This window comes from Kogia breviceps, chromosome 12 (assembly GCF_026419965.1).
Source record: "Kogia breviceps isolate mKogBre1 chromosome 12, mKogBre1 haplotype 1, whole genome shotgun sequence".
NCBI classification, from domain to species: domain Eukaryota; kingdom Metazoa; phylum Chordata; class Mammalia; order Artiodactyla; family Physeteridae; genus Kogia; species Kogia breviceps.
In genome coordinates, this window is record NC_081321.1 from 78,596,312 (window position 1) to 78,622,228 (window position 25,917).

General features: G+C 36.8%; 1 protein-coding gene across 2 annotated transcripts; it reads left to right on the top strand.

The window, feature by feature from the left end:
• METAP2 (methionyl aminopeptidase 2) lies at positions 1 to 25,893 on the top strand. 2 transcript variants are annotated; one of them, XM_059081228.2, is made up of 11 exons: positions 1 to 265; positions 2,054 to 2,158; positions 3,666 to 3,731; positions 7,665 to 7,767; positions 16,256 to 16,417; positions 17,188 to 17,369; positions 18,211 to 18,305; positions 18,545 to 18,641; positions 22,117 to 22,220; positions 22,724 to 22,839; positions 23,760 to 25,893. In XM_059081228.2, exons 1-11 carry the CDS (start codon positions 115 to 117, stop codon positions 24,010 to 24,012), a joined length of 1,434 nt encoding a protein of 477 aa, XP_058937211.1. In that variant the 5' UTR covers positions 1 to 114; the 3' UTR covers positions 24,013 to 25,893. The 2 variants fall into 2 exon arrangements, with proteins under 2 accessions (XP_058937211.1, XP_058937210.1); XM_059081227.2 differs by having other exon boundaries at positions 20 to 265; positions 2,051 to 2,158.
• The last annotated feature ends 24 nt before the right edge of the window (positions 25,894 to 25,917 follow it).

Consider the following 25,917-nt stretch of genomic DNA (forward strand, 5'->3'; position numbering starts at 1 on the left):
CATTCCCCGCGCCCCTACCATCGAGAGCAGCTTCCGGCGTCGCTGGTGTAGGTGGGTGAAGAAGGAGCGGGCCCTCCCCGCTCTGTCTTAGTTCCTTACGCTCTCTCGGGCAACATGGCGGGTGTGGAGGAGGCAGCGTCCTGCGGGAGCCACCTGAATGGCGACCTGGATCCAGACGACAGGGAGGAGGGAGCTGCCTCTACGGCTGAGGAGGCGGCCAAGAAAAAAAGACGGAAGAAGAAGAAGAGTAAAGGAGCTGCCACAGGTAAAGTGAGTTTTTATGTTTTCCCAGTCCCCGCCGGGATGGCCGAACGGCTCGACTCAGGCCCGGCGGGGCTGACAGAGACTAGGGACTTAGAATCCTGGACTGATTCCCAGGACTGAACGTGTGTCCGGGCCGAGCTGCAGATTCCCAGTCCCGGAGAGAGGCGGCTTCTCGCGTGGTATTAGGGACCTGGTGGGGGAGGGGTGGAGAAGAGGGTGCCTCAGCTTCTGTGGGGTCGTTGGACCGGAGCCCCTGCATTGCCGGCGCTTAGCTCCCACGCAGACGGTGCGACGGACCTGAAGCCGTGCTCAGGGCCCAGCCCTTTCACCTTCCTCGCGGGTTGGTCTCCTGAAAAATCTGGTTCTGACCCATACTGCCGCCTCCTTGCTGGAGCAACGTGGGACATATTTTCGTCGAGGGTTGGGGGTGGAGTAACCGAGTCTTAGTGCCTCAGCAGCACCTCCCCCCACCATCCCAGTTTACTGAGAGATTTGTGTGGCGCGCTGCCCTTTTGGGGTGTGTGTGTATGCCTACGCGCTCTTGTCACTGAGTAGTAATAGCAGGATGTGTGGTGGTGGTGCGACTCTTCACCTGCCTAATCCCACAGTATCGTCAAGCTTTTGGGCTTTTAGGCCTGGGTTATGATGCCACTTGTAGGCAGTCTGGGTAGGATATTCTGTAGGTCCGAATGGAGCTTCTCTAAATCTACTGGTAAGGCAAGGAAAACAGCTGAAAGTTTTCAGTTGCATTATATTATGAGTTAGAAACTTAACTATTTGATTGTGAGGAGTCAATGTTTTTGTTGCATCAAGGCCTTGGTTTTAGGAAGAGTTATTTGTACTGTTAAAATCAGCCACAGAAAAGAGTGAGAAGACAGTGGAGAAGCCAGAAGTGATGAAGTGGAGTTGAGAGAGGTTAGAGAGGATTAACCTGTATCCTTTTGAAATTTTGATTAGATGGGAGTTGAAGAGGGAGAGCTGTAGGGGATGGGACGCTTCCAGAGCAAAATTGAATCCCAGGACATAGTCTGGTGGCTGTTCCTGGCTTTCAGATGAAATCCAGACTCTTCAGTTTGTCCTTTTAAGGTGTTTAGCAGACTGACCCTAATATATCTTTAACCTAATATATCTTTGACCCTAATTTATCTTTAAGTTGTATCTCTCACGATGAATTCTCTGCTGTAGCCAGCATGTCACTTCATTATGTGCTACATGGTAATACTACCTCTTTTTATGCATACATATTACTCCTATAAGCTACATTCTAATCACTTTTACAGCAGGGCCTGCTCTTGTGCTTAGCTGTTGGAGAAGTTTGTTTTTTTAGTAATGGAATATCTTTTCCTACTTATTTTTATTTTACCCAGCCCAGCTTGACAATTTCTTTCTTCCTGCACCTCTGAAGCCTCCAGGGCCCCACAGAAATCCTCTTACTAAGGCCTTCAGCATTTATGGCCCATCTTAAGTCCTTGCTTGGTTAGTAAATTATTTGCTGTAGTCTAATTGTTAAATACTTTTAAAAAGTTAAAACTACTTAAGGGTAGGGAACAACTTACAGTTTAGCTCCTAGCACAGAGAATGTGTAATGAGTGTTGAATGAGCAGTACCACTTAGATATGGAAGATTTTTCTGTCATTAAATAAATTTTATTCTGCTTCAAGTAATGTTTCTGCTTTTGTTTTCTGAACACTTATCAGGAAGACTTATGTGTTTTTTAGAATCCTTAGAACATATTCTAGTGGGAAGATCTTTATTAGATTTGATTTATGTTATTATGTTTGATCAGCAGAACAACAGGAACCTGATAAAGAATCAGGAGCCTCGGTTGATGAGGTAGCAAGACAGTTGGAAAGACAAGCGTTGGAAGAGAAAGAAAGAGTTGATGACGATGAAGGTAAATGGTTAATTTGATTTTTGTCGTTAGGAAAGCAAGAAAGTATGACATTGTTTAACCAAAGCTGCTTATTTGTCCTTACAGTCCAATATTCTCTGATGTTTTACTTAATTGATGTTAAAGCCTCAGTGTCACAGATGAAAAGGAAAATGTATTTAGTTATTAGCAACTCTTTAAAAAGTTGGATATGTTGAATGCTCAGATAACACAGATCTCAACTTTTAAAATGTACTTAACAAAAGGCCAAGTAGTGGGTGAGTATTACTAAGATAAAATTGAATGTTTATTTAACTAACTTTTATTGAACAACTAATATGTACTAGGCACTATATTAGGATACTTTCATCCATTCTCATTTTACCCTCACAAAAACCAGGCAAACAGGAAATGATAGTTATATGATTTGCCCAGTGTGACACAGCTAGTTTGTGTAGACTAATAGAGCCAGAGTTTCAAACCTAGCACCTGATTCCAAGTCTATTCCTTTTACTCTATCAAAGGTACTTCTCTTTATTTTCAAAGGAGCATGTTGGAGTGCTTCTCAAATCTATTATGAATTTCCTGACCCCAGATCCTTGTGGTATTTTGGAGCTTTTGCCAAGGATTTCTTTAAAGACAACAACTCTTGGAATTGTAGGAATTGATGCTATCAGTAAGACAGTGGAGGGAGTGATTAGTTAGGAGAACTATTTTTATTCTACAGCCACATTTTTTTTTTAAAGCAGTTTTATTTATTTATTTATTTTTGGGTGTGTTGGGTCTTCGTTTCTGTACGAGGGCTTTCTCTAGTTGCGGCAGCGGGGGCCACTCTTCATCGCGGTGTGCGGGCGTCTCACTGTCACAGCCTCTCCTGTTGTGGAGCATAGGCTCCAGACGCGCAGGCTCAGTAGTTGTGGCTCACGGGCCTAGTTGCTCCTTGGCATGTGGGATCTTCCCAGACCAGGGCTCGAACCCGTGTCCCCTGCATCGGCAGGCAGATTCTTAACCACTGTGCCACCAGTGAAGCCCATTAGTTACTTTTCTTTGCTTTTAAAAAAAAGATGTTATGTTTGAGAGTCCGCCTGCCGATGCAGGGGACACCGGTTCATGCCCCGGTCCGCGAAGATCCCGTGTGCCGCGGAGCGGCTGGGCCAGTGAGCCGTGGCCACTGAGCCTGCGCGTCCGGAGCCTGTGCTCCGCAACGGGAGAAGCCATAACAGTGAGAGGCCCGCGTACCGAAAAAAAAAAAAAGATGTTATTTAATGTATTTTTTATTCTTAAAAATATCTTAACAATTCTTAGAGTAAGTCAAAGTAAAGTTTACTAGTGCTTTTGATTGCACAAGTCAAATTCTGATACTTAAAGCTAACAATATACAAAATTCTAAGAGTATTGGGCCAACTTTGTCGTATGCTGTTTAAGATACACTGTGTGTGTTTGTGTGTATGTGTGTGTGTACTTGTCTGCTTGTGCTTGTTTTGTCCCTCTGCTTATAAAGCTTAAGTGAACTTGACGTGTCTTTTCTTAGATGGAGATGGTGATGGAGATGGAGCAACTGGAAAGAAGAAGAAAAAGAAGAAGAAGAAGAGAGGACGTTAGTGTCTTTAGTTAATCCTACTTGCCAAATTAGAAGTGGTTATTAACCAGCAGGTTTGAAGAGTAGATTTGAAGTTGCTTAAGATCCTGGTATATGTTAGGGAAATAAATGTAGGCTTAATAGAAGTAGAATTTAGTGAAACTCACAACTATTTGGCAAGTACTTTGGTTTAACAGTCTTGTTATTTTTTTTAGCTGTTATTCATCCAGGGGATGTTAATATTTGTTGTATTTTACTGCACGTTAGGGATGAGTTCCTAAAAACTTTATAATTTAAAATTTGAATAATTCAAGTAATTTTGTCAGTGATGACTAAAGTAATGCCACCAAGTGGTAATAGGGTAAACATAGTTTGCAGTTCACCTGCCAGTTTTGATATTAAGAGATTCTTGATGAATATTTAATGAGGAGTTCCATTATTTAAAATTTGTGTGTATGGTGAATTTTTATTAATAACATGTATTGCAGTATTTCAGATTCACTTAAAATATGATCTTACTTGTATTTTGTTTCTATAAACAATATAACCAAACATCTTCATAGACCTGAAGCTCTTAGGGAGACTAAGGGGAGACTGTATAGTATTGGGGAATAAAGGTTGGGTTGAGAATCAGAACAAGTTCTAATCTTGGATGCCCTTTGGTTATTGGGGACCATTGAGTGCCTGGCTAAACCTTCCTTTAAAATCTTGCTGAAATTTTATGAATGAGAATATTGAGGGTTTGACTTTCATTTTTATCTCTGGGTTGAAATACTTAAATTATTTTTTAAGAAAGCTATTGGCTCTGCCAGCCATTCCCCTGATATGTCTCTAGGTGGAGATGGAATAGCCTTCTTTCTAGTCAGGCATCTATCCTGGTTAGATCCTTCTACTCAGGATGTCAGTTCTGCCCCTAGCATAATCTGTATTTAATGAGCACAGATTACTTGCATTCCAGGAATCTCCAGGTATTATGATGTCATGTTCCTTCCATTCAGAAATTGTTCGTAGTGTGCTTTTGAGACGTATTACCTGAGAATGGCTTGAGAAAGATCTGTTTCTCCAAATACTCTAAAATTGCTTCCTAATGAAGGTAGATAAGCAGGGAGGAGCATTAAGAGGCTGCTTTGTATTTGCCCTTGGTAGAATTCTTCCACTGACAGATGTTTTAGTATGATGCCATCAGCCTTTGTTGTGCCTCCTCTGAGGATGTTGTTGAACTTACTGTTCATTATATTTCTTTATGAGCAGTCTTGAGAGACCCTTTTTTGTCTGGTCTTAGTATCAAGAATAATTGTGCTTTTCCTGAGTAGTTAATGTGTTTTATTGCAGAAGCACCATGAACTAACTATGCAAATAACCTAGCCTTTTTTTTTTTCTTTTTTTTGATATTGGCTACTAGAGGATTTAGAGCCAAATCTGGTTTTGTATTGGCCTTATTTCAGGTTCTATTTTAGGTTCTTTCTGTGTTTTGATTTTTTGCTTTCTGATTGGCTTTGAATGTCTTATTTGTGTAGGCTGTCATACATCACTTATGAAATAATCCAAATACTGTAATCAGGGGCAGATTACTGCCCCCATTTTCCTCATCTATAAAGTGAGAGAATTGTAAGTGATAGTGAACAATAACTGCAATACTGATATTTATAATTATTCATAGTTTTAGATAATAACTTGGACATAGTACGTTATAAGTTTCAGAGGTTATCCAAGATTTCATCTAGTTCCTCATTTTGTAGATGAGGAAACTGAGGCTTGGTGCATTTAGGCATTTGTCCAAGTCACAGCTAATAAGTGGTAAAGGCTAGGCTTCAACTTATTTCAATGACAAATTCTTTATTTTTTCTCTAATGAACTTTTTGAGTCCTTTAACTATTTTGTCTTAATAATTTGTGGACAATATAAAAGACATCTTTATTAGATTTGTAGATGAAATATAAAGCTAAAGATTATAATACTTTGACAGAAATCAGGATTTCAAAAGATAACTGAGACAATAGGCTAATTAAAAAATTTTTTTTAATTTTTTGGCGGTATGCGGGCCTCTCACTGTTGTGGCCTCTCCCATTGTGGAGCACAGGCTCTGGACATGCAGGCTCAGCGGCCATGGCTCAAGGGCCCAGCTGCTCCGCAGCATGTGGGATCTTCCCGGACCGGGGCACGAACCCGTGTCCCCTGCATCGGCAGGCAGACTCAACCGCTGCACCTCCAGGGAAGCCCAATAGGCTAATATTAACAAGCTGAAATTTAAATAAGCATATATAAAGTTAGTATAAGGTGATAGAATCCTAAGGATTTTGCGTGCTTATACAGTGTGAACCGGAAAGCTAAGAATCTTAACCTTTCTGTAGCAGTAGGATTTTTAGAATCAACAGTGTATTCTTATACTAATTGTACCTTATTTGAACTATTAATAGAAGTCAATTCTAGTACCAACTTAAAAGGAACACTGACAGGGTTGGTGAATATGAGTGAAAGTGTTAAGAACCGCATCCCTTAAAGTGGTTTCTCATCATAGAGAGGAAGGAAGCAGTAGAAATGAAAAGTAAGTTTTTTTAAACTGCAAAGAGTTAAGTAGAACTAACAGATGAAAGTAACAGGGAGATTAGTGTTGGAAGAGCCTTCTAACAGTTACAGTTCTCCCCAAATGAATGTATTTTAGGTTGGGAATAGTGATGGCCTCGCTGTCAGGCACTTAGTGCCATCTGTCAGGGGTGTTAGAGGATTCCTAGATTTGAGTGTGAAGCCAAATTAGATGACCTCTAAGATCATTTTTGATTTCAAATTCTAAACGTTCCCTCTTCGGAGGAACCTAAAACAGCATTCCCCAAGTTTATTTGTCCATAGAACACTTCTAAACATTACATAAAAAAGAGGAAAATGGTGGATGTTTGTGAAATACTGAATATTCAGATTAAAAGAGGGAACCAAAAAATGGTTCTGTAGATAAATGATTTGGCTTAGTAAATTGTCATATTTTTCTTTATATGCGTCCTTTTATTTCCCATTGCAGAACAAAAAAATCTAAAATATGTGTTAAAATTTCAGATAAAAACCCGTAAGACTGGTTAAAATCAAAAGAAAACCACACACTTCAACTCAGTAGTTGTGACATGCTGCAGGTGTACATTGAAAGTCATATATTATTGCATAAATTAAGTCTTATGTAACTTCCTGACATTCTTTAGATACAGCATTTGTTACTAAAAGAAAGTTCTTTGTAGAATAAGAACTATATAAGAACTAGTTCTTATGCATTTAAACAGATTTTTAGAAGACACATCTCTAAATATTTTTAAAAAGCATTTTGGAACACTGGTGTCTTAGAATATAGTTTGGGAAATAATGTGTCCTTAAAACATATGCTAAGTACTGTACTTTTTTTCAAGTATCTGGAAATTTGTATATGGCTACCTAAAGTCTTTTAGCCCTGGGGTATGTATACATACTAACATACTGTGTATGTATGTATACATAGTATACATACTGTGTATACTAACTTTTATACATAATATACCCTTGGAATAAGTTTTTTGCCTATTTTATTAATACATAATAGCTTTATATTTTTATTTTATCGCTATAGGATTTCTTTTTTATTGTTGCTTCTTTGATTTTTATTTGCAAAAGCCAGCCTCTGTATGCTATTCCATATCCAGTATAGTAAATGAAGACAAAAACATTAGAAGTGTTCTTTGTGCCAAGGCATACACTGTTTAAATACATAATGGAGTTCTGAGGAGTTGAGTATTTTTATTCCCAAGTAATTAATTATAAATCAGAAGGTGGCTATTGTGGTGAAATATCTTCTGTTTTTAACTGTAAATTGATACCAGGGAGGTTCCTTAAAGTCAGGACATATAATAACAATTAGGAACTGAGAAAAACTAATGCTAACTGCTTAATTTTGTTTTTAACTACAGAAGTTAATGCTTTATTTGTATCTCACAGCAAAAGTTCAAACAGACCCTCCCTCAGTTCCAATATGTGACCTGTATCCTAATGGTGTATTTCCCAAAGGACAAGAATGCGAGTACCCACCCACACAAGATGGGTAAGGATCATAAAATAACTTCCAGTTTGACTTTTGAAAGTTGTAGTTTAGCAGTAAAGCAGATTTGATTTTTCTTAGGACTTTGCTCCACTACCTTAATAAAAAAGTTTATGAATTTGTTGCAGAGAAGGTACAGTAGAAGCCCTCTTATCCAAAATGATTGGGACCAATAGTTGGTTAATCTTTATTGATAAAAGTTAACTTAAAACAAACATTTGTTTTTCATCATTCTTGATCTTTGAGCATGGATTGCATTGAACTCCACTTTTTTTTTTCCATGGGCTGAATCCATAATGCATTTTCTGGTCTGTTCCATTTTGAGTTTCTGTGAACAGTAAGAACTAAGTAATCTGCGGGCTGATGCCTATATCTACATTTTTTTTTTCCTGAAATCATTTACAGTTCCATTTGACAGAAGTATTTTTTGACGACTCACCTTTATTGAAACTTCTCTGAGTAGTCAATTTAGTTTTCATAGAAACAATTCTTTTTATGTAATGTATAATTAAACTATATAATTACAATAACAAGTACAGGTGACTTACACAGGTTTGGGCACAGATAACCTGGTTCTTGGAAGTGTTCTGAAAGAATGCATTTTATTTGGTTAGCAGACACTTTAAGTGGCATTATGTAGACTAGTTAAGAGCCTGGAAGCTGGGACCTAACTATCTGCATTTGAATCCCAGTTCTAACACTTATTAGCTTTGTGACTTGGGCAAGTAATTTATCATGTCTGTGCTTTCATTTCCTCATCCATAAAATGGGCTCTTCATATGGTTGTTGTGAGGAATAATATATGTAAAGCATTTAGAAGAGTGACAGACATATAGTAAGCATTAGATAAATGTTAGCTGCTGTTATTATTATTATTCAGAACAGGAACCTAGCCACTAGTATTCAGAATACAGTGGGCATTGGTCTGTATGGTTTACAGGGGTATCAGGAGCATTGGTTAATCCAGTGGTTGCAATAGTTGGTTAAGAAAGCTTCTACTGTAGCACTGTTTCTTTGACTTGTAAAGACATCATTGTTTTTCTTTAAACTTAGAAAGGAATATGATGTTATATTTTATGGCATGGGCATTTTTTTTTTTTAATTTGAATACATCAGTCACTATCCGTGTCTTAAAACATTTATTTTTAAAGTGTCACAAACATGCAGTTTTATATTAATTACATAAATTTTCATAGTACATATGATGTGATGACACTTATTTTTTAATATAATCCTTTTTTTTTTTTGCTTGTTTTCTCTTCCTTTCTGACCCATGTAACCACATAGCAGGTAGCGTTCCATATGTTTTATGCTCATGTATGTGTACATCTGTCTCTGTTTGTGTAAGGAGAGTGTTTTGGTCATTATTTGTTTACAAAAACAGAATTGTAGGCACACTTTCCTCCTCCATGCCTTTCTCATCAGGGCTGCATCTTGGAAGTCCCTCTAAGTCAATCAGAATAGCTCTGTTATTCTTTTGAATGGCTTCATAATCTGTGGCATGAATATACCGTACTTTATTCCACCATTTTGTAATTGATGAGCATTCACTTTGCCTCCAGTTGTTTTTTTGCTGTTATAAACCATTTGCAATAAAGATCTCTCTTAAGTATATACATATATATGTATATATACATATATGTGTTTGGGAATACACATATATATCTCCTTATGTGCTGGCAGTTTTATTATGTGATAGTTCTCCAGGAGTGGGATTGCTGAATCACAGAATATATTAATACTGTATGATTCCCAGATTGCTAGTGATTTTTGAGCATCTTTTGATTATTGGCTTTATTCTTTTGCTCTTACAGAAGTTTAAAGATTATACTTTTAATTTTTACTGGGGTTTAGTTGGTTTACAATGTTGTGTTAGTTTCTCCTGTACAGCAAAGTGAAATCGAGTTCCCTGTGCTGTATAGCAGGTTCTTATTAGTTATCTATCTATACATACTAATGTATACATGTCAATCCCAATCTCCCAGTTCATCCCACCCCCACCCCCCACTTCCCCCCTTGGTGTCCATACATTTGTTCTCTACATCTGTGTCTCTGTTTCTGCCCTGCAAACTGGTTCATCTGTACCATTTTTCTAGATTCCACATATATGTGTTAATATACGATATTTGTTTTTCTGACTTCACTCTGTATGACAGTCTCTAGGTCCATTCATGTCTCTACAGATGAGCCAGTTTTGTTCCTTTCTATGGCAGAGTAATATTCCATTGTATATATGTACCACATCTTCTTTATCCATTTGTCTGTTGATGGACATTTAAAGATTTTAAATAACTATATATTCATGTTTTGTACTTCTGGGTTCCTAGCAGTCTCTTCTATTTTCTCAAACTCTTACTTTTTGTTTTATTACATCTTTAATTGGTCTAGAATTTTTTTGTCTAAGGTTGGGAGTGCTAATTTTACTTTCTTTCAAATGGATAGCTAGTTGTGCTAGAATTGTTTCTTAAGTAGTTCATTCTATTTAATTGACCACTTTTGCCATATACTATTCTTATATAATGGAACTCTGTTACCTTATATAATGGAACTAATTTCTGTATTATTTATTCTGTTCCACACATCTATTTGTCTATTTCTATACTAATACTGTTTATTTTGATAATTTGATAAGTCAGTTATTTCTCCTCTGCCACACAACCCAACCAAACAGTTCTTTTTTTACTTTTCTCAGCTACTTTTGGTCATATTTTTAGTTTTAGTACACATACGCACAGAAAAATGCCTTTCTTACTGGAATCACATCATATTTATGTATATGTTTCAGAAAACTGACAGTTGTATCACATTGACTTCTCCATTGTCATCGTATATTTTCTACCTTATTCTGATTTTTTTTTAATGTAGGTCCTGTCCCTTTTTTGTTAAGTTTGTTCTTAAGTGTTCTATTGTTTTGTTACTGATGTGAATGAGATATTTTTATTCCTACTTCCATTTCTGTTTTCTTGTTGCTAAAGGGGAAGAAAGCCATAGATTTCCTATATGTGTTAACACATTGTTAATATTTTTAATAACATGAACATGGTGGAACACTTGAAGTGATTTTTAATACAAGAAAAAATAATTGAGATTTTGTAAATCCTGGAAACTACCTTTTCCATTTTGCTATCATTTTCTAATGCAAACTAAACTTTGTATAGGTGGAATAAGTTCCATTTTTGAAACAATACAGGAAGATATTAATTATTATAATATCTCTTGGGATAATACTTTTCTTAAATATTGAAAGCAATGTTGTGTGCTCTCCTGGAGAAATACAAAAGAAATTAAGAAACTGGTTATGTTTGTTCTTTAATAAATCTCAATTTTTTTGAGATTCATATAATCAGTTTTGACTACTTGCAAATAGATTACAATCAATATTCTTACAGATTTGGTAAAGTATTAAATATAGTTTTGTATCTTACCTTCCTTGATTGAAAATTACATGAATTATTACAAAGAACTTACCTGTGTAACTGCCACCCAGGTTGAGTGCATTATGTTAACTTTTTATTTTGAAGTAATTTCATACTTAACAGAAGTAGTTCCATTCTGTGAGACTAGTACACAGAACTGCATACCTTTCTCAGAGTATCTTTAACATTTTGTCACATTTGCTTTATCGTTCTTAATCTCAATGGAATATGACACTTATATTATGTATAATATACAAATAACACTCCATTTTCTATTTGGAAGATAGAAAGGTAGAAGGCAAATGTGGAAAAATGTTGTATTGGTGAATCTGTACACATACTGTTTTTCTGAAGTATTTGAGAGTAGGTTGTGCATTTGGGGGTGGGTTACTAGATAAGGAGATATTGTGTCCTTTTCAGGGTTGTCAAATATGAAGGCACACGATGTCAATTCCTTTCACTTGGGTAAGGTATTAACCAGTTTCTCTATTATATCATTTTTGTTTTTTCCTCTTGTAATTAGTAATTTGTGGGAAATTATTTTGAGAATGTAAGTATTCTCATTCCTTAGGAACATCTTCCTTATGTGTGGAAATCCATCAGTTTTTACTAGGATGGTTGTTGCTCTTTAAAAAAATTTAACATTCTGCGTGCATTTCCTGTGTCATTAAAATTTTTTGAAACCAATTTTAATAACTATAATGCTGTTCTGTTCTGTATCTAGCATAATTTTATTAGCTATTACCCTATTTTTGAACATTAATACTGTTTTCAATTTTTTGCCACTAGAAAAATTTCTGTGATGAACATCTTGGTATGGTAATTGGATCTGATTTTTCCCTTTTTCTAGATCTCTAGAAATAGAACAAAGAATTATTTTGAAATTCTTGATATATATTTCTAAATTCAGTAGGCAATTTTTTGAGACACTTGTTAATTTTACAAGCAATACATGTTCATTATAGGACAGTTAGGAAATACAGATAAGCAAAAAGAAGAAAGTAAAAATTTCCTTAGTTGTGCGTGTGATTTAAAACCACTGTTTACTGTCGCTGTTTCTTTTTTAAAGGTACTTTGTTCTTTTTGCAGTTTCCAAGTAATCTGTGGGATACTTTGGTACTGTTGGAAAATCCTTTTTTTACCAAACTTTCACTTAATTATTTTAATATCCATTGATGATCCTTGCTTTATCAGTTATTTTATGAGGACTTAATAATGGTGAATTTCTAATTCTGTCATGCCTTCTACATTTATTTGCTGACATTATTCTGTAAGAAGAATTTTCCTTTACCAGCTGGGGATCAACTATAATTTCTTCTTATAGGCAGTTAAACATGCTTTCTCTCTCTCTCTCTCTTTTTTTCTCTTTTGGGCCGTGCTTCGTGGCTTGTGGGATCTTAGTTCCCCAACCAGGGATTGGACCCAGGCCTTTGGCAGTGAGAGCCCAGAGTCCTAACCCCTGGACCGCCAGGGAGTTCCCTTTTTTTTCTCTGTAAATACCAGTTTCCAGAGGAAGGAATTGGTGTCATATCTGCATTATTATTAATTATTTCTGGGCTAAAGATATTCATTTTTTTAATAGATATGCATTTTAAATGGTTTTTGTAAATGTGTCATAGTGCTTTAAGAATGCACATATAATCACTTTTAAGTTATCTGTGCAATGAGTTCAGAAACATTTATGACTATTAGAAATTAATAGATACCTTTGTATCTTTTGGTTTTACTTATATTTTTCTGCTTTTAATACATCCACCAGTAACGATGAAATATTAAAAAGACTCAGAAATATCAAAGAGGTGCGAAGAATTTACATACTCTATATTATTATTATTATTTAAAATTATTTATTTATTTTGGCTGCGTTGGGTCTTAGTTGTGGCACATGGGATCTTTCATTGTGGTGTGCAGGCTCTTCATTGTGGCGCGTGGGCCTTGTGGTATAGCGTGTGTGCTTAGTTGCCCCACAGCATGTGGGATTAGTTCCCCGACCAGGGATCGAACCCATGTCCCTTGCATCGGAAGGTGGATTCTTAACCACTGGACCACCAGGGAAGTCCCTATATATTCCATAAAAACTTCCTATAAAGACTCTCTTTCAAGCAGTTGTTTTGATAGTTTTGTTTTACAGACATAATTTTTTTTTAAAGCATGCCTCACCTGACTCTCAGTTTAATTAACTACCTTTTGGAATAATTGGTATGACTTAGAATGATTTTTTTCATTTTATTTATAAATTTTTGTTAAATAGACTGTCAAAAAATCAAATTTTCGGAAAAGGGAAGACTCCTTCATAATCTTTCTCTTTCATTTGGGCCTGTAATTATAATTATAGACCCTGGCAGTAAGCTCTCGAATATCACTAATGACTTTCAACTTGAACTCAAGACTTAGCAAAAGAATTTGTTTAATTTAATTGATTGATAGTTCTTTACTAACAATGCAGAACATTCCATAATCTTTTGAAGAATCCACTGCTTCTAAGAGTTAGCCAGGGACTTTCCTGGTGGTCCAGTGGTTAAGACTTTATGCTTCCACTGCAAGGGGTGCGGGTTCGACCCCTGGTCAGGGATCCCACATGCCACACTGAAGCCAAAAAAAAAAAAAGAGTCAGCCATTCAACCTTCAGAAGTGTAAGATACTCATGAGATCTATTGATTTCAGTATTGGGGATCTTATTATATCATGTTCTGATTCTAAAATGTCAAATAGCATTTGAAATTTAATTACAATAATGTTTTAACCTACAAGAAGTCGATTTGAACAATCTTAAGGGTTGGACTGAGGAGAAGAAATGGGAATTGATAATGACCACTTCCCTTTTCACATCCCTACATGCATAATATCCATCAGTTCCCTGTGGACATAGTCTTTTATCTTACCACCCTAGAGTAAATATTAGCTGATATTTTTACTTTCCACAAAAATCTTTGGCTTTTGAAGCAGAAGGTGCTTTCAGACTTTACTGTCAGGTGTGGCTGTAGGTATATATGCATGTGCCAGGATTATGGTCCATGTAAAAGATGAAGAATTGTGATTTATTTTGCTTAAAGATTGATCTGAGAATAAAGCTAGTACTCTTGTGCCTAAGAATGATTTATTCTTAGAATGTTTGGATTCCTGGTTTTTAGGAAAGATTTTTGGACTTTTGGGAGAGACAGGGCTAGAGTTACAACTAGAAGTCAGGAGACTGTGGCTTGTCTGTCCGGGCATGGAGTGAGCAACTATAAGTGTACTGCAGCTGAAAAAGGTTGAGTCACATCTTGAGAATATACTTTTTAAAGGATCTTATCCTGTTACTTTCTGCTCTGAGGGTGTTTGTTTGAATACTTTGATTACAAATTGCCTCTTAGTTTTTACTATTCCCATAAAAGTAATTGATAACACATTTAAGTATGTAAGGGGTTTAAAATTGACCTTAAACTTATGATATTTCAGTTTTCTAATAACAGCAGTAGATAGATCCAAAATATATTTCCAAACAGTAAATAAGCTATAGAAGCCTCTGTGACTCTTAAATACCCTCAATTTCACATAGGACAGCTCCTTTGGGCCTTTGTAGCAAATCAGAGGAAGTAGATGTTGGCACAGGTAGCTGCTGCAATAGGAAGTAATAATAATGAACTTGATGCTGACACACAGAAAAACTCTGAAAGCATTTTGGGGCATTAACTTAGGGGGCTGTAGTTTAAAGCAGTTGGGTAAACTCTTCTATAGAGGGTCATATTGTCAATATTTCAGGTCTTGAATGTTAATTCACCTCTGCTATTGTAGCATGAAAGTAGGTATAGATGGTATATAAATGAATGAGCATAGCTATGTTGTTGCAAAAAAATTTTTTTTTTAACTTTTTATTTTTGTTTATTTATTTTTGGTTGTGTTGGGTTTTCGTTGCCGTGCACAGGCTTTCTCTGGTTGCGACGAGTGGGGGCTGCTCTTTGTTGCGGTGCACAGGCTTCTCATTGCGGTGGCTTTTCCTGTTGCAGAGCACGGGCTCTAGGCGCACAGGCTTCAGTAGTTGTGGCACGCGGGCTTCAGTAGTTGTGGCTAGTGGGCTTTAGAGCACAGGCTCGGTAGTTGTGGCGCACAGGCTTCAGTTGCTCTGCAGCATGTGGGATCTTCCCGGACCAGGGCTCTAACCCGTGTTCCCTGCATTGGCAGGTGGATTCTTAACCACTGCGTCACCAGGGAAGTCCTGTTGCAAAAAAATTTTATTTACAAAACAAGTGCCAGGCTGGATTTGCCTGCAGGCTGTAGTTTGCTGACCACTGGCTTTGAGGCAAATAAGAGTTATTTCTTGAAGGCATCACTTTTATACTAAGTATAATTTATACTTCCGTGATCACTGACTTGTGAATTCTGTATTCAGTATTGCTTAAGATTCTGTGAAAGCTGTAACTTTAAAAAAGATTTTCACTTGAAGCAGTGTTTTTGAAATGTACTGCTTAAAAAGGGAGTCTGTAGATCTTCTCATTTGCAAATACTGAATATAAAAATCTGTTTGTTATACTTGGCAGTTTTAAAATATGAGCCATCTCCTTCAAGGAAGATTACCTCTAATATATATACAATTAGAAAAATCCTGCAAAAGCACATAATATTTTATGTTTTGAGGAAGGTATATGCAGGTTGCCAGGTCAAGTCTTTGGATTAGTACTTGCCCTGTTGGTGAAGTTAAATGTTAATATTTGGTGCATCCTTAAAATTTATATTACCTCAAGTGGAAGGATGACTTTTTTTCCTCCCCTCTGCTTTGTTTCTAGGACTCTTTTCTGACTTTTCTGGTTCTCTACTTTTGTGTTATTTTATTTGGTGTAGGGTATTAGTCCCTCTGACTATGAATAAAATCTCACTTGAGGATTTTTTTTTTTCCTAAGAGTCTTACAAAAGGTTTAACTTAATTAGGTTTGGTTGTACCTGTGTGGGTACTTGGATTTCAGAAACTTTGCCGACTTTTAATAAACTGAATATGTAATTTTTTGTCCAAAATATCTTAGTGTATTTTTATCTCTCAGCTGTTATGCTTATTTTGCTGTTTATTAAATGACTAATGCTATGCTGTGCATACTATAAAGGCGAACAGCTGCTTGGAGAACTACAAGTGAAGAAAAGAAAGCATTAGATCAAGCTAGTGAAGAGATTTGGAACGATTTTCGAGAAGCTGCAGAAGCACATCGACAAGTTAGAAAATATGTCATGAGCTGGATCAAGCCTGGGATGACAATGATAGAAATCTGGTAAAAGGGATATGTTTTTGTAAGAACATGATAAAAAAATTGTTTAGAGCTAACTCTCCAATTGTAATGTTTGGCTTTCATTATGTAATGCTTTGCCAAAAAACTTTAAGTGAAGGTTCTAGAAATACCTTCTAAATTCTTTTAGTGTCGATGTAATGAGGAAACCATAAGAGGACATTTGCAACTTCATTCACCCTATTTTGTACTCATGTACTCTCACGTGTACAAATGTGTACACATTACTGATTCTTATTTTCTGTTTGGAAATCTGTTACTTTGCTATCCAGTAAATTGTATTAAATTAAAATTCTGGGACACAAAACATTTATAATGCAATGAAGCAGTCAATAAAAGTAATTATTTCTTCAGCTTTCCCCTTGAGAAATAATAAGCTATAGGGCAACTTAATACTCTGATCCCAAGAATATTCAAAACATGCAGCATTGAGAAAGTAAAACGTAATCAGCATTTAAATTAGTCTAAGTCAAGAATCTTATTTCCTGGTAAATCAAGTTGAAAGTGGATTGTGTTTTTCTGTTTCTCCAGATTTCTAGTGGAACTAAATTCTCTTTATTTTTTAGAGATGAACTACTGTGTTCATAGCGTCAAAGGACTGTTATTTAGTCACATGCAGAAAGTACTCATATCACTCCCAAAAAGTAATTTAAGAGTTTTAGTAAACTTTCTGGAGTTGATGAGCTGTAAGGTATATAAGGGTAGGAGCATAAAAGTAAACAAATTCCTTTTTTTTTTTTTTTTTTTTTTTTAAGTGAAAAGTTGGAAGACTGTTCACGGAAATTAATAAAAGAGAATGGATTAAATGCAGGCCTGGCATTTCCTACTGGGTGTTCTCTGAATAACTGTGCTGCCCATTATACTCCCAACGCTGGTGACACAACAGTATTACAGTATGATGACATCTGTAAGATAGACTTTGGAACACATATAAGTGGTGAGTTGTTAGAAATAATTTCCACTCCACCCTCCTCCTAAAAACTCTAGTCTTGTCCCTGTTGGGTGGGGCCGTAGATACTGACCTCTCACGTTTTCTTCTTGATGCCTCACTTTTCAGTAGAGCTATGTTGAGGTAGATTTTGAGATTTACTTTAAAGCTTCCTACTTAGTGGAGTACAGTGAAAACTGTTGGGTAATTTAGATTTATTACCTGTTGTATCAGGCATGAAAAATAGAATCTTAATCTCATTCAGTTCATTGTTGTAGACATTTTTTATTCATATAATAACAAAAAACATTTACTTAGAACCTTTGAGTTTACCAACCTTTATATATAATTGTTAACTTTTCTATATTCTCTCCCAAACCCTGTTAGGTAAGTACCTTTTAGTTTCACTTAACAGATGAGAAAGCAAAGCTTAGATTTAAATACTCACCTGAGGTTTTACTAAATTGGAGAAGCTAGTCTAATGGTTAGTGTCCTGTGGACCTATACATTTTCTCTGCCCACCGTGCTGTTCCTTAGTTCCCCAGGCTTTTCTCACTTTGATTTGTTTCTATTTTTGTATAACTGCCTGGGTGAATATTGAATTGGTGCTGTCTTGAAGTAGTATATACCAACCCTGGAATTTTTTCATTTCAAAACCTTTGTATAACTTATTTACACTTTTTTTCCCTTTGATTATGATTGCTGTCTGGGTACTTGATGTGCTGCCTTCATTTGAGCCCATCATTTTATGTTTCTGTTAACTAGCAAGGTTAATTAATAGAGTAGATACTATAAAGTAGATCATTTGACTAGCTGATAAGTAAACTTAAAGATAAATTTTCTCTTTCAGGTAGGATTATTGACTGTGCTTTTACTGTCACTTTTAATCCCAAATATGATACATTATTAAAAGCTGTAAAAGACGCCACTAACACTGGAATAAAGGTATGTGAACTGTAAGCACCATTTCATTCAACATATTTTGCACACTTTATAGCCTATTTGGGTTATGTAAGACTGGTCCACCACTCTTAGGATTTAAGTGGGTTATTGTAATACAGTGTATGGAAGGCTTTTATAGAGGAAGTCATTTCTGCTTGTCCCTTATTTTAAGATATTAAGAAGTTAAGTTGCTATAAAATTCTGCACTTTGAATAACAGAGTATACATGATTCTATTTTTAGTGTGCTGGAATCGATGTCCGTCTGTGTGATGTTGGTGAGGCCATCCAAGAAGTTATGGAATCCTACGAAGTTGAAATAGATGGGAAGACGTATCAAGGTATGTTCTCTAAAAATACATCTTATTTTGAAATGTCTGTGACCTTGGCGGAAATAATTTTGCAAGATCACGTTGAGTTCTTTCTTTAGATCAACTGCTTCATTTTTATCTCTTGGGAATTGGGAACATAAAGAGGAAAAACAAGGGAAATGACTGTTACGGTAGGAATTCTGTGGTAGCTAGCTGGTGGGAACTGTTGTCATCTACCCTGGTAGCTGATAAGAAGACACCTGGGGATTTATCCCAGGATGGCTGAAATGTAGGCTAGATTTTCTGCGACTAATCACAGGCTCAGACAGCAGCCAGAGGCCCTTTCCATTGATGACTCTCCCCACCTTTTTGTTAAGTTGAATTTAAAATTTAGAGGCCAGTTAATTCCTTGTGTGTCCTTCCTTTAATCTTTATTCCCCTTGCTGCCTAGTCTTTCCCAGCCAGTGCCTGTGTACACAATCCCAGAGTCACCTGTGCTTTCTGGTGTTGTCAGCCCAGCCTTTCTCCCAGGGTTTATCTGACCACTCTCCAGCCACCATTCTCCTTCCTAATCTGTGCTCATGCTCTCTGTAACTCCTGTCTTAAAAACTTTCTTATAGAATGTTTCCTACATTTCCTTTAACCAAATCCTGACTCCTTTGTAATCTAATTTAGCATGGAGACTCTCACGCTTCCTTGTCCCTCAGTAAATGCACATCATTCACCATTCTTCGCATTCCCCTGTAGATACTTCTGGACTGTGGTGTTCTACCAACTGCACAGTGGTTCTTCCTCTAAGACCTGACACAGAGCCTGTCCTTGTTGCTCTCTTGCAGATCCTTAAACCTGTGAACATCTGTACAAGTCAAAAATTCTTAAGACTTGTCACACTTGGATGGGAGGTGTTACGGGCTAATGAAGAAAACATGCTTTGGGGTTAGGCAGGTCTATCTTTGAGTTTAGATAAATTCTGTCACCTCTAAGAACCCATGTTTCTCTTTAAAGAGTCTTTTTTTTTTTTTTAAAGATTTCATTTTATTTATTTTTGGCTGCATTGGGTCTTTGTTGATGCGTGCAGGCTTTCTCTAGTTGTGGCGAGAGGGGGCTACTCTTCGTTGTGGTGCATGTGCTTCTCATTGCCGTGGCTTTTCTTGTTGTGGAACATGGGCTCTAGGCACGCAGGCTTCAGTAGTTGTGGCTCGTGGGCTCTAGAGCGCAGGCTCAGTAGTTGTGGCTCACGAGCTTAGCTGCTTCGCGGCATGTGGGATCTTCCCGGACCAGGGATCGAACCGGTGTCCCCTGCACTGGCAGGCGGATTCTTAACCACTGCACCACCAAGGAAGTCCCTCTAAGAAACCCAGGTTTCTTTGATTGTAATAGGATTCAAGATACCGTGTTTTGTTTTTTGTTTTTGAGAAATATAAATTTTATGACAGTGCCTGGAATTTATTAGTATTCAACAAATATTTGTTGTTTCCCACCCCCAGTTTTGAGATCGGTGCCACAACAAATAATACGTATTCACATCTCTCTCAAATCATCTTCCCTTCTATTTTCTCCTAATTCTACAACTTTGGTTGGCATGTGGTCTGCCTTTCAAGGTATATTAGGTGACAATTCGACTTAATGTTTAGTCACCACATAACAGTTATAGCCTGCAATGTTGGAATCCTTAATATCTACTTTCTTACCTCTTCCACTAAGCCAATGCAACATTTTAGGTTCTATTATTTCGGTACCCACTTTTTTATACCAGTTATTTTGTTGCTCAGGGTTCTTAGTTGAGGGTGACAGAATTCATTTTTACTAGTTGAAGCGTAAAGAGTATAGACAAATCATGATATTGGGAAGATGAGGAAATGGACTATAGGCTGAACTTTAAGAAGCAATTCCCAAAAACCACATAACAGAACCAGGCCGGGCCATCAAGGGAGTGGTTTTATTTACCTTGATCAAGAAGCTATAGAATTGGAAAATTACCTTTATAGCTGTTCGTTCCAGAATTAGCCTGCCACTGTACACAACTTGTATACTATAAAAATGGATACCCCTGAGCCCTGCTTCTTCTATGTAACTTAGTTATATGTGTTAGGTTGGTATGGCTAAGAAATCTTTTTATTTAAATGTGTTTTTGGTTGGCTTGGGGGGTCAGTTTGTCAGGTGTTAGAGGAATAATAATGCTTGCTGAATTTTAAAATAAATTTAGCTTATCATTTATATAAGAAGGAAGGTGTTTTTTTTTTTTTTTTTTTTTTTTTTTTTTTGCGGTACGCGGGCCTCTCACTGCTGTGGCCGCTCCCGTCGTGGAGCACAGGCCCCGGACGCGCAAGCTCAGCGGCCACGGCTCACGAGCCCAGTCGCTCCGTGGCATATGGGATCTTCCCTGGCCGGGGCACGAACCCGCGTCCCCTGCATCGGCAGGCGGACTCCCAACCGCTGCGCCACCAGGGAAGCCCAGAAGGAAGGTTTTTTTAAGAGCTAATTAAGTCTTATTTTTCTGTACCACCCCCTAAATTTGTAATATGCTTGTCATTATTAAAGATTTGAAAAAAAAACCTTGCTACCTAATTCTGACCTAGAAGAATGGTAACTCACACTGAAGATTCTAGCACTGTAGAACTAGATTTTTTTCTTTTAACCTTTATTGTGGAATATAATAAAAACTGAAAGTACACACAATGTAAAACTTCAACTGAACAATTGTAAAAGCTATGTAACCTTACCCCTTGACAAATAGAATACTGCCAGCATTACAGAAGCCCCCCCTATTCTATATACCCCTTCTCAGTAACAGAAGCTGCCTTCTAATAAGCCACTATCTTGAGTACTAAGGATTGGCATTTCCTTTTCTTTGTCTTTACCATCTGTTATGCATCCCTAAACATTAGTTTAATTATGCTTAATTTTGAACTGTGCATGTGTGTGTATGGAATTGCACCCTATGTATATAATTGTGCCTTCTTTTGCTCATTTGGTTTTATTTCAGGTCAGTGTATCCGTAGCTTTTCATTTTTATTGTTGAGTAAGTGTTCCATTGTGTGAATGTACTCAACAATTTGTTTATTCTGTCAGTGATCCTAGGACCTTGGGATTGTTTAGATTTTCTTTTTTAACATTTGAAATGTTGGTGTAATAATAAAATTTAAGGTTTCGTAATTCTATTATTTTGACACAGAATCCTCATTTTCAAATTACCTTTTGGTCCATAACCATGTAAATACATATTTTTCATGTTTCTAATGCTTATATACATGATATTTTGACTGTATTTTTATTAACAATAACTCCCTAGATGGACCCCCATCATGTCCTCATCACATAGTTTGTTCTTTTTCCATCATTTTCCCTACTCCTTCTAGTTTTTAATCAATAACATTGCAATATCCCAGTAGTTTTCCAGTTTGTATTTAACTGTCTTAATGTGAGGTTATTTAATAGAGCCATACCTGTTTGTGCTTTTAGAGACCCTGAATAACTTTTTTATTTTTTTTTTCTGTTATGCCAGTGAAACCAATCCGTAATCTAAATGGCCATTCAATTGGGCCATATAGAATACATGCTGGGAAAACAGTGCCCATTGTGAAAGGAGGAGAGGCAACAAGAATGGAGGTATGTATGCCATTAACACTGTTCTTTTGTGAAGCATTTTGACTTTTTTTTTTCTACCAAACTATGAAGCTAGCAGTAGTTGAGTATATAGTATGTTGAGCAAAATTAACTTGCCGTCCATACTCACCCCAACAGGAATTGGGCTGTGTAAGTGTGCAGATTGTGTCTGGTCAGACTGGGGCTGAGTCAGCTGTGGAAGTGAGGCATGTCAAAGGTTCATTGAACACTTGGTGAATATTTACTGAGCATCTCGTAGGTGCCCGTCTCTTTAGTAGGCACTGGAATGTATTCAGTAGTAGCGAACAAAATTCCCTGCTCATGTAAAGCTTACATTTTAATAGACGATGCAAAGACCAAAAGTGCTAAGGAGATAAAGCAGGAAAAGGTAGATAAGGACTGCCAGGTATGGGACTACCTCAGCCTGAAGTTGAGATGGGAATTTTAATTAGTTCTGAATTTCTGAATTTTTTTTCTCTACCCTTGACCCTTATATATATTTTTAGGAAGGAGAGGTATATGCCATTGAAACCTTTGGTAGCACAGGAAAAGGCGTGGTTCATGATGATATGGAATGTTCACATTACATGAAAAATTTTGATGTTGGACACGTGCCAATAAGGTGAGAGACTGTAGTTTTTATATGACTGATGAGTTTCTCTTCCCAGTTAACAGCATTTTAAAGTGTGCCAGACATCCACAGTGGCACATTCATAAATGCACAGTTCTATGGCCTAAAAATTAAGTTCTGTGGATTTCTATAATTCAGCAGAAAAATTGTCCTGTTAAAAATTTTAACTGAGATGAGAATGATGTAAGTATTCTCTTCATATCCAGTTTCCAACAGGCATAATAATTTCAGAGATTATCATTTTGCCTGCATTCCTAGGTTTTTGTTCTTAGTATTTTCCCATTGGTAAACTTTATATTTTTATTTATTTTTATTTTATTTTATTTTTTTGTGGTACGCGGGCCTCTTACTGTTGTGGCCTCTCCCGTTGCGGAGCACAGGCTCCGGACGCACAGCATCAGTAGCCATGGCTTATGGGCCCAGCCGCTCTGCAGCATGTGGGATCTTCCCGGACCGGTGCATGAACCCGTGTCCCCTGCATCGGCAAGTGGATTCTCAACCACTGAGCCACCAGGGAAGCCCTATATTTTTATTTTTATTATTATTATTTTTTTTTTGGAGATGGTTGCAGTGTCTACTTTTTGTTCAGGTCTTTCAGCTTATTGCCGAAATTTCCCCCAAAAGGGAAATTCCCACCTTCATACTATTGATGAGTCTGTACTTGGAAGTTAACACACACATGCATAGACACAGAAATATAAGATAGCCTTCATCTGGTCTCCTATTCATCTGCCATCTATAATTGGGTATTATACGTTTTGGTTTTTGAATGTTGAAAAAGGCAGCAAAAAAGAGTTTTTTGAACTTTAATTACTAAGTGAAGTCATAGCTTTGGTTTGAGTTTTCCGTAATGAGGGGAATGAGTTGCTAACTTTTTAGCCAACTATTAATCTTGGATTTTCTTGTCTTAGGCTTCCAAGAACAAAACACTTGTTAAATGTCATCAACGAAAACTTTGGCACCCTTGCCTTCTGCCGCAGATGGCTGGATCGTTTGGGAGAAAGTAAATACTTGATGGCTCTGAAGAATCTGTGTGACTTGGGTATTGTAGATCCATATCCACCATTATGTGACATTAAAGGATCATATACAGCGCAGTTTGAACATACCATACTTTTGCGTCCAACATGTAAAGAAGTTGTCAGCAGAGGAGATGACTATTAAACTTAGTCCAGAGCCACCGCAACACCTTTTATTTTCTAAGCTTTGTTGGAATACATTATACCAGAATTAATTTGCAACCTGTTGTCTGTTTAACAGTGGACCTATGTAATACTTTTATCCATGTTTAAAAAGGAAGGAATTTGATAAAAGGCAAACCATTTAGTGTAATTAACCAAGGAAAAAGCTTTCAGGACTTTGAAATGTTAACTGTTTTCCTTCTGTCTAGGAAATGCTATAAAGCTCCAATTAATTAGGAATGACCTAATACATTTTGTTTCAAACACCTAAGAGATGCTTTTCAGATATTTATATTGCCATATTCTTAATTGAATGCTTTGAATGACTACATCCAGTTCTGCACCTATACTCTCTGGTATTGCTTTTTAACCTTCCTGGAATCCATTTTCTAAAAAATAAAGACATTTTCAGATCTGAGAGCTATATTTCAATGTCTGTGGTTATAATTCTGTACAGGAAATAGTTTAGCTTAATGTAGGAAAATGTAGAGCCTTTTATCTGGATTGTAGACCTCCACACTGAAACTTTTCTTCTGACATAGTGGCTAAAACAAGATCTATACATGCATAAAGTGGGAGGAGAATCTTCATAAGTTAATATACAGCTTTAGGAATATTTTTACCTTTATTTTCTTTTTAGGACCATATTAGTCCTCATCTTTCATTTTTCTCCTGACATTGGAAAGATCTAATTAAAACATAACTTAGTAGGAACATTGTACCAACTTAAAACCTTGATTTACTAAAATCTCAACCTTTAGATCCTTTGTCCAGTGGTAGTTATTTATTGATAAATGTATTCAGCTTAGTAAGCGAAAAGGGCACTTAAAACCACACAAATAAAAACAGGAGTACTTCCCATGTTTGGATCTTGTTCTATTTAATTTTTAGGCTTTTTCATTAGTGAACCAAATTCTCTAACACCCTGCCCCTGTACTGGCTTGAATTCATAACATCATGGGTGGTATTTCAGGAAGTGAGGTTACAGTGACGCTCATAGCAGCTAAGTGCAGAAGTTAAATGTAAGATGCCTAATACTTGTTTGAACTGAGCCCCACAGTTCTTGAGCAGATTGCTTGAATTCCGTGTAAATGATTCATTGGGAATGTTCCCACGTAATTTCAAAATTGTTATGTACCAGGGTAAAGCCTTAATTTGTATATGCTTTAGCACAATAAGATTGCCTCTGGGATGCTGTTTAGTTTGTATTTTGTTTAACATTTTTCTCCTAAGAAACCTGACTTCTGTACTAAATCATTTATTATACATTAAAAAGTTGCTCTTTCAGATTAGAGCTATAAATGTTATCTTGTGGGATAAACAGTATAGTTTTTAGCTATATGAGCCATGTTTATTATGGTGCTAATGTTCAATAGCTACCTTTGAATAATCTCTCCATTTCCTGTGATGATGTGCAAGTGGCAGAGCTCACCAATTCACGCCTGGACATGTTACAGGGCTTGGGCCCTCCAGTTAGCTCTTTTGGGGTTTTGAGTCCATACCTTTCTGATGTGCTTTGGTGGGAGGTATAAAGTATCTTGATTTCTAAACCCAAGAACTTTAGAATTGAGTCAAGAATTTGTAGCTTTGTAAAACCTCTTTAGCAGTAGTGATCTCAAGCCAATTATAAGCTTGAAGCTCCCTTCCCAAGTTGGGAGCAGTGGCATCACTGCATGCCCGGGAATGGTAAGGGATATGATCTTGTAAATAGGAAAGCTGTTACTTAAAAATTGTATTGTTCACCTATTAGCCATGTATCTCTTGAAATAATTTTGTCATGTTTACAATGATGTACCTTATTGGTAACAAATTATTAGCTTGATGTTTAACAATAGTGCCTTTAGTAAATTATTTTACAACCAAACACGTTGTTTTTTGTTAGATCAAC